The 9,942-nt window shown below is 38.8% G+C and overlaps 1 protein-coding gene across 3 annotated transcripts in view; it reads left to right on the forward strand.

The window, feature by feature from the left end:
* The first annotated feature begins 805 nt into the window (after nucleotides 1-805).
* The window catches only part of LOC101855776 (ADP-ribose pyrophosphatase, mitochondrial), a 46,098-nt gene continuing 36,961 nt past the window's right edge, over nucleotides 806-9,942 (forward strand). For 2 of the 3 annotated variants that reach the window (XM_005093864.3, XM_035968623.1), the window contains exon 1: nucleotides 856-989. Coding sequence is in view for 1 of the 3 variants with exons in the window: in XM_035968623.1 (XP_035824516.1) it covers nucleotides 973-989 (17 nt within the window). In the remaining 2 variants the exon portion in view is untranslated. Of the gene's footprint in view, nucleotides 990-9,942 lie in introns of all 3 variants that reach the window. The other variant, XM_005093865.3, reaches the window with a different exon arrangement.

Consider the following 9,942-nt stretch of genomic DNA (forward strand, 5'->3'; position numbering starts at 1 on the left):
ACACACACACACACACACACACACATACACACACACACACACACCAAGGAAACCCCGCGAGACGCCAAAAATAGATGGCTGAACACGTCATCTATTATTTCGGCCAATCACAGAGATGTGCTACATGCTCCCTGCCAAGCTCCCTGTAGCTTCATGTGTGTTAAACTCTCGACTCTCTTGTATTCACACTACCAAGTGCCCCGAGAAGGACGATCAACCATTTCTCGCGGTTTTGTGTATTAAGTCTTATTCCGTCTTGGGTCTTATCAACGAACCTAAAAAAATAAATATACAAAGACAAGAATGCCCCCCCCCCTCCCCATTTTCCACAAACAACGCGAAAACAATAACTGTTAATGTAGTTAGTTATAGACCTACATAAAAACAAGTATATAACTTACACATTTAGCCTATATTAGAACTCGAAATAAAGATCAAAAGAAAACCATATTATTATGTCAGAATAATTAACACAGCTACATGAACAAGGAAACTAGCCTAGGCCTAATACTTTTCAAACACAACGTAGATCTAGATCTAGATCTACTGCACTTCTTTCCTGACTCATTCATTCATGTGCACGCTAACACTAGATTTAGATTCTAGCCTATAATAATAGCGACCAAACTTTTCATTGTAGTCTTCTGTTACTACTTTTTGGGGGGTTGCGTTATTCATCCTTATTTACAAAAGGATTTTTTTAGGGGGGGGGGGTAATAACAGAGCACTTGTACTACTTCTAGGCCTAGGCCAAAGGGTTTTTAGCTCGTTCACTCCTGTCTATGTATTGACCTAGGCCAGGATTTGACCACTCAGCAGAGATCCTCCTTGGCCAAGCGGGGATCGGAAGTGACGTTGTTTGTAACTCTCCAATAGGCCTAGGCCTAGGCTATAAAATTGTGAGTTGTGAGCCTGTGAGGAAAACTTGTTCGGACTGTCCGTTCGCGCAAGCAGAAGAGGCCCTTTTTTTTCATGACTCAGACTCAGAGGTATTTGTTATTTAAAAAAATATAAATTGAAGTGTAGCTAAACATTGTTTTCAATCGCCCAGTCCACGTAGCTATTTGATTTTTTGGTTTGATAATGGATGTGGTTCGAATCTCTTTCCTATTTCAGGAAGTGGGAGGATTGCCTCCTATTTCCAGCAAGTTGCCATTTCCATGGAAACTGTACACACATGATTTATCTGTAGTATTAATTAGATTTCTAGATCTAGATCTAGATCTAGATTCTAGTCTCTTATTAGTCTCCATGACAAGTGTCTTTAAACAACTGACTAATTTTCAAGCGTGATACTCTACTGCCTTTGATAACTAAGGCTAAGGCACTAACTTGGTAAAATAGCTTCATCCATCTCTAACCGGATGGGTCTGCTGGGCTGTAGTAGTTAAAACTTAAGTAGTGTAAGTCAAGTGTAAACAGTAAGTAATTACTCTATAGTCTATAGTCTATAACCTATTAATTATAATAAAAGGCAAAAATAGGGGCCTATTTAGAATCTAGTAAAATAGAAATAGAGTTAGATCTAGAATACAGATCTACATAGATTTATGTAGATCTAGATTTAGATATCTAGATCTAGAATCTATATCTAGATCTAACCAGACCTAGAGTTAGACAAACCACACACAGTCACAATAATGAATAAAATGGCAAATTCATGATATTTTTATCATGGAAGCATGAATTACACTTTTACTGGGTTACTAGGCTGATGGGAGTTTGGAGTCTGTAGGCTTATAAGTGGTTAATACTATCACAGTATTGCCTCAGTCACATGATTTTAGTTTTACTCAGACAATTTTTACTGTTCTATTTTCATCCTAGACTCAATTTTGGCTTTATTTATGGGGAGAAATGTCTTATGATCCACTCTGTATGATCTTTAGATGTGTGTGGTTACTTTGAAGAAATCAATGATGAATGATGGAAAATAAAAAAAATAGTTGAACCTTCTTTTGCGGTTATCTCTCCTTTGTGGTCACCTATACTGTACTAACAGCCAGTGCTTGGACTTGATGTCACCTTTGCATTTTTCCTGACCTGTCCGTAGAGGTCTTTGTTCAGCACAGCCATAGTCAGTCATTTTTGTGACCAGCTGGGTTCAAACCTATTCATATCAAATGTGGTCACTTGCTACAAAAGTTTCTGTCAACCTGTCAATGAATGTAAAGAATCAGCTGGGCTTATGAATCTCCGTGATTGGCATCCAAACCAAGATCGGATGGAGGCCGGGGGTTACGGTACTTAGTGCATTGCTTACTACCAAGATTAACCTGCGAGTGTCCAATGAAATGAGCCCAATCATTATATTATGTTGCTGGTGATTTACATGTACCACGTAAGAACATAGGCCTAGTATAAGATTCCACTTTTTTTTAATGGCTTAGAAATGCATACTAAACTTTAATTCAAGACTGTGTTTATAAGTATTTTTTTGTTTTTGATTGAGGGAGGGGAGGGGGTGCAAAACCCCCTAGACCTGCCATGCTGCCAACCTCTTCTTTCTTCACTCGAATCTGCCTTGGTAAAAAAAACACAGTGGCTATTGTTACGGCGAGCCGTAAAGATAGCCTCCCAGGCTATTTTTACGGCGTGCAGTAAAGATAGCCTCCCAGTGAGTCCCAGGCTATTTTTACGGCGATCCTCGAAAAGCGACCCTACTCCGCCTCTCATGTACGCGACATGCCTCAAAGTATTAGATCTAGGCCTATAGGAAGGGCCGTTCAGAATATAGACTTACACCTCAAAGGGGAAAGGGTGTCTTTGGCTTCTGTAAGAAAAGTGTAAGATTGGGTGGGGAGGTTAACCAAATATGACACTTCTGTGAGATGAACATTTTGCTCATGACTGGGAAGAAAAGGTAAAAGAAAAAGTGGATAAATGCCAGTAACAAGACCCAGATCTGCATGATCACTGCAGATCCCCCGCCGTTTCTGTAGGTGGGTATCTAATTTCTTAATGTTTCTTTGTAACTTTGCAACTGTTTTGTTGATCTTTTAATGTCTTGATGTCTTTTATTTGTAAGGCACGTACCTATTGCATTGACAAGAGTCTCAATGTCTTCCACATATATATACGTTCTTTTTAGTTCATATGGTTTGATTAAATTGTATTAACTGAAATGATATTTTTACGGCGGTCACAAACTGAAGACGCAGAACACGTTTTTCAGTCTTATAAATTCCGTCTTGGCTTGTAGGCCTAGTAGGCTACTACCGTATTTGTTATTTTATACTACCTTTCACTAAATGACTAAACATGTACTTTGAGCTGGTTAAAACCGAGTGTAAGGCACTATAATTAAATATCCTCTATTATTAATATTATCATAATTATAGTCTTTATTGTGGACTTAAACAGTTCAATGTTTTTATGTTCTTTACTAGGACCTTATTGTTGTGGGATTCTTTCAAATAATAAAATAGATCGCATTTTTTAAGTTTTTGTGTTTTGTTTTCTGATGTGCTCATATTATTACTGTCCATTTTTATGGGGAACAGCTCACCCCAAGGGTGATTCTTTTTCCGATTCATATTTAGGAAAAAAAATTATGCGGGCATAAGAAATAATGAAGAAAGTAAATTTTGATAAGTCGGAAAATATGAAAGTTGCCATGGAATCACAGAATTCTACAATTAAGTGTAGAATTCTGTGCATGGAATGGAAACAGCACCAACATGCAAAACAAACAATAATAAAAAAAAACCGAAGGCTATTCTTACTCTCTAACAAAATTGCATGAACATTGGTGGAATGGTAGATACAGATACTATGGTCAATCGTACTGAGCAAAATTTTGATATTTGAATGTAAAAAAATATATATGTATGTGTTCCTGTACCCTGAAATTGCACCACAATAATTAATAAATTAATCATTGTGAACACACACAAAATTTTTTTTACACCTCTATCAAAAATCTGCTAAGTGCAAAGGAAGGAGGAACATTTTAAAGGCATTCCCAAGGCAAAAAGTGTTAACTCCAAAATGGCCGTTCTTCTTGTGGGTGGGGTACATGTAGTGATGTTGGTGAATGAGATGATGATGCTGGCAGTGGCAGTGATGATGGTAATGATAATGACGAGGAGGTGATGGTGGTGGTGATGATAAAGAGAGAGTGAATGATGATGGTGGGGAGAAGATTAAGGAAGAGGTGGTGGTGGAGGAAGGGAGAAGGAAGATGAAGAAGAGAATAGAATGATGGTGAAGAGGAGGAAATGGAAAACCTATGGGGCTGTTCAAATATAATCTTACACTTTTGGGGACTTTTTTAAAACAAAAAACCCAAATACCACTTTTCTCACATTTGTCTGCAATCCCCACCTACACCAATTTAATATTAGTACTTTTTCCGATCTTCAACTTCTATTATCATTTTAAAGATACCTGTACTATACGTGGCTTTTTTTTAACCAGCTTGTAAAAAAAATATCATTTCAGTTAATTAATACAATTTAATCAAACCATATTGACTAGAAAGAACGCATATGTGGAAGACATAGAGAATCTTGTCAATGCAATAGGTACGTGCCTTACAAATAAAAGAAATCAAGACAAAAGATCAACAAAACAGTTGCAAAGTTACAAAGAAACATTAAGAAATTAGATATCCACCTACAGAATTTTCATCATAATTTAAAAAACAAAAAACAAACAAAAAAACCCAACTACGGGGATCTGCAGTGATCATGCAGATCTGGGTCTTGTTATTGGCATTTATCCACTTTTTCTTTTACCTTTTCTTCTCAGTCATGAGCAAAACGTTCATCTCACAGAAGTGTCATATTTGGTTAACCTCCCCACTCACCAATCTTACACTTTTCTTACAGAAGCCAAAGACACCCTTTCCCCTCTGAGGTGTAAGTTTATATTTTGAACGGCCCCTCCTATAGGCCTAGATCCAATACTTTGAGGCATGTCGCGTACATGAGAGGCGGAGTAGGGTCGCTTTTCGAGGATCGCTGGAAAAATAGCCTGGGACTTTACGGCTCGCCGTAACAATAGCCACTGCGTAAAAAAAAAGTGCACTATAATAGTGGTCTTGATAAAAGTAACAGGACTCTCAGAGAATGTTGATTCCAGAAACTCACAGAAGTACAAGATCAAACCAGCAAAGTTACAGTAAAAACAAACCAGTATGTGATATCATTTACTTACCTCTGGTATCTGCTTGTATCTACACAGCAAAGTAGGACTGGGATATTAATTTTTCACAATGTGCCATCATCTTGTAAAATATAGTGGCTCTCAACCGTCTGAATATAATTTTGTATTGAATATGGTGTAATTTATAATTTTTTCAGGTTTAAATGCACCCATGGAAAAACAATTACAGGTTATTTTGAAAAAAAAATCCCGAAGCAAACAAGACGCAATAGATTGGAACGTATAACATCATTTTGTGATTAAGATGGAATCACGTCATGTAATCAGGGCAAATATTCTGTCTCCCCATGAACTGACTTTGAAGTAGTTTTTGTACACTGTGAAGAAAAGTTTAAACTCTGGTTGCCTTCCAAGGAAGAAAATAATGGACGATAAAGTTGTAATAAGTTTTTGTAGCATTAGCATCTGAGCTGATGGTAATCTATGAAATGTCAAAAGGCAATTGTTGTGCTTCAATTTATTTGTCTGAGTCGTCAAGATAGAAAGTTATAGCAGTGAGAACTATATTTTCAAAAGTTTATGGTCGATTTTCTGCTATTTTCTTACTTATCCAGGAAATTTCAGCAAAAATCAGTTGGAATAGTAGCAGCATTATATTGACGATAAGTGATCCGTTTTCGGTAAATATTGTTTCAGACAAAAACTGACCACACAAGATCAAAACAAAAAAGAAGTCAGGTGTACAGAGACTGGTGCTGTAAGGTATCACAGACTTAACTGTGCTTTGGAGCATCTAACTAGAGAAACCAGTTGATCTACAAGCTTGATATTTCGCCGCCCTAGAATTACAAAATTCTATCTGCTGAGTACCTAGTTTTAAGAAATCTGATGTTAACAATTTTGAGTTTCATGACATTTTTTTATTGCAATTCTTTGAATATCTTGATAACTGCTCTGAATAATCTCACGATTTTTATACAGTAGATGAAACATTTCGTTTCTGACTTCATGGTCCTAATCTAGTAATTCAGTCAAAACTGTCCGATAGAAATTTGTAACGCTAAGGTACGGTAGCGAATTGATAGAAAAATGAGATTCTTTTATGGGAGAGAGTTATGGGAAATAACTGTGTTTTTTTACAAAGCATTTTCATTTGTCCAAAAGTTTTGCATTTGATTTTAAAATTTGTGTGTCTTTATCATTTGTGTGTTTTATCTAAAAAAAAAATTTTGCTTTTGCTTTTTCACACTCATTTAAGTGCACGTTGATGCTGAGTGTTTCCGATTCTGCCTAATTTCATCATTCTCTATCATGAGAGAAGCTATGCTCCCAATAAAATCAGTCTCTCTCTAAGATGGGATGTGTATGGTAATGAATTTGAAAATAGTACCAAGTGGCTGAACAATAAAGATCTTTATTTTTCTTTTCGTTTTATCATTTCCACTGTATATTGTTTGTTATGTTTGAAGGGAAGGTTGGAATGATTTAAAATTTGAGAGAACGTTATCGTGAATTGATATCATTCACATTTCATGCAAAATGCACGGTAATGATCGAAAAGGGAAGCCGCAAACCACTAAAAAACAAGCGCCGAATGAAAGCCTTTACTTACAAGAAAGACAATCACAATGACAAACTGATAGGAAATCTGCGAAGTAAAGTATCCCGAAAACCGAATAAGAAACAGATTGTACAACCACCATGGTAGAATGAGGAATGTGAGGAAGCATGGAAGAGGAAAAGGCAAGCGTTAAAAAAATGGCAAAAACTTCGTAAGGACAACACCAGTGAGCAACACATCATTCAGGAAGCGGCCGAAACAAAGAACAGGAGATGTGTGGGTTTTAAGGAAATAGCCAAAGGAGCGAAAAATGAAAGGTGGGAGAAATTTGTGTGGGAAAACGGACAAGACAAGGGTATACACACATTTTGGAAGTTACAAAATACAAGAGAATGAACAACGGGCGCACAGCAAACTCAGTGCCAGATATCAAGAGCACTGATAGAATCACTATTCTGAGAGATGCAAATGCAAGCAAATGGGAAGCCTTTCAAGATACACAGACTGATCAAGGTGATGCTGAGACAAGGAAAGAAGTATGTCAAATTTTGAAGGGAATCATGCGGAACGAGGGATATGACAACATCATTACAATAGATTTTGTCAAGTCTGTGCTAAAAACCAACAACAACACAACGCCAGGTCCAGATGGGGTCGACAGTACAAACAATTTAATGGGCTCAGTGACGAGGAACTGGAAAAAAATGTGGATGACTACAACAGCAGCATCAGGACATCAACTGTACCGAAGAGTGGCTGCACAGTTATTTAAAGCCAATACGAAAACCTGGGAAGAATCACAAAGAACTCAACGGATACCACGTTATCACCATGCAAAATGTGTATGGAAAAGTGCGGGGAAAATGCATAGCAAGAATACTTATGAATGAGCTAGAGAACAACGGGGACCTACCTAAGGAGTTATGGAGTTACAGACCCAGAAAGGGAACTTGGAGCATACCTCCGCGTATGATGTATATGAAGGCTTTCAGAGAGGAAAAGAGACCGTGGCAATAGCATTAGATCTGGAAGATGCTTACAATCATGTAAATTATGAGAGGCTAATGTGTGCTCTGCTAGACCGTGACGTGAGTCCGTGGATTGTTGGGTGGATTGCAGGAGCAATGTTGCAAAGAAAAGTGGCTTTGCGATGTGGTCAATGGATTTCAAGCCTACAGGTAATAAGAATAAGACCAGGACTCCCACAGGGCTCCCCCTTATCGCCCATACTGTTCAATGTCTACACTGCTCGTATAGTAGCGCTGAACAGCGTTGGGCCAGGGAGAATACCAACATTTGCAGATGACACCTTGGCCTACAGGCAAGGACGGGATCTGCAGAAAAGACAGATGAATTACAGCAAGAGATTGAGAAAATCATGGAGTGGTGTGCTGAATTGACCGCAGTGATCAATCATCAGAAGGCCGCAGCACTGTGGTGCTCTTTAAACAATCGAATAGTAAAGACAGATGTCCCAGAGCTGTCGGTAAATGGACAGAATATTCAAAGACGTCAGAAGATGCGGTATCTGGGAGTGTTATCCTTCAAAGATCACAAAGATGGTGTTGTGGAAATGGCAACGAAGGGCTTGAATGCAGTGAAAATCATGGCGGCTTCAGGAATGGAACAAAGGCTACGAATGGAACAAAGGCTACTGCTTCTTATGTATCAGCAGCTGGTCTTGTCTTAGCAGTAATCGATTATGGGCTCGGAGTATTGACTTTGACAAAAACCCAACTGTACAAGTTGGATCGAGTTCAAAATGAGGCCATGCGCATCATACTAGGCTGCACCAGGGATATTCCAGTTATCTGTATGAGGCATGTATTGGGCCTTCTGTCAGTGGAAAACAGACACAAAGTGGCTTAGGTCAGGGCGTACATGAGGGTGGCGGCTAATAAGCAACACCCACTTCACGAAGCCATTGGAGAAATCAAGGGAAATTGCCTAAAACGAGGAGCTTCTTGGATGGCCGAGGCTGAAAACACCTTCAAGGAAGTCTGCCCACTGGAAGCTATACAGTGGGGTGAAGAATGGATACAGAATTTAAAGATGAATGAGAGACAGCAGGAAGATTTTGGGAAGGTAGTGATTACGCTGAACAGAGAATGTAGAGAGTGGCCGCATGGGGCGACAGGTACTGATATAGGACACTGATTGAAAACAACTCACGGCATGGAGATGTGGTTGTACACACGGATGGATCTGTTAAACGAGGGGAAAAGTCTGGATGGGGCTTCTCAACAAGAGCGAGTGGCAGATTGGTGCAGGAACAGCAGAGAGCATACGATATGGCAACATCTAGCATGACCATGGAGATTGAGGCAATCACCCAGGCTCTCAAATGGATTACAACAACTCGACAAGCACATTTGATCTTTGTAACAGACTCTCAGAGCACCCTGAGGAAGATTGAAAGTGGGGACCTTAGAGCTGAATGGACAGAGCTCCTGAAGAAGACGACACTGAAAAAGATCACCTGGATCTTCACCCCGAGCCATGCTGGAGTTAAGGGCAATGAGCGGGCTGATGAGCTCGCTGGGAAAGCAAAACCTGAAGGAAAGCTGTGCCCTGACAAACCTGAAATTATGCATTCAGTCAGGGGAAAACGGTAAAAAAAACAAGAAGAATCGGAATACCATCATCTTGAGCGACTTTGTGAGCTTTGAATTGGATGGAATGCCTGCAGAAGATCAAGACTTAGTGGGAGGAGCAGGTGCCTGCAGAAGATCAAGACTTAGTGGGAGGAGCAGAAGGCTATGGAATCAACCATTGCTTGGAACCGTCAGCATCTACACACTTCTAGATGTGCTTTTTCAGGGGACAGTGCACTTATGGGGATGTCCCTTGTGCTGGGATGTCTGTCCTTCACCAAAGTAACAAGTTACAAGTAACAAGTAAAAGAAATATTATCAGAGGTATTATTAGACCGGGATTTTCAGCTTCTTGAAAAGGTTTACTCGGGCTTTGGTGTTTGGCTTCACAAATTAGAAATGCTGAAGCCAAGATAGAAGTACATGTACACAAATGTATAAGTGAAAATGAATCTTTTATGTACTTAAAGAAAATATGGTAAAATCTTTCTGTGAATAATGATCTTACTGACCACAGCAGAAGCCACAATCATCTGAATCTTAAATTTCTTCTGTTTATCTAAAAAAAATATCCGTCTTGCAGATGCGATGGTCTTTGTTAAACATTGGTGGATTAGCTATTATTATTACAAGGCCAATTATTATTGTTATTATTATTATTATTATTATTATTATTAT

The sequence above is a fragment of the Aplysia californica genome, unplaced genomic scaffold, assembly GCF_000002075.1.
Source record: "Aplysia californica isolate F4 #8 unplaced genomic scaffold, AplCal3.0 scaffold00071, whole genome shotgun sequence".
Lineage (NCBI taxonomy): Eukaryota > Metazoa > Mollusca > Gastropoda > Aplysiida > Aplysiidae > Aplysia > Aplysia californica.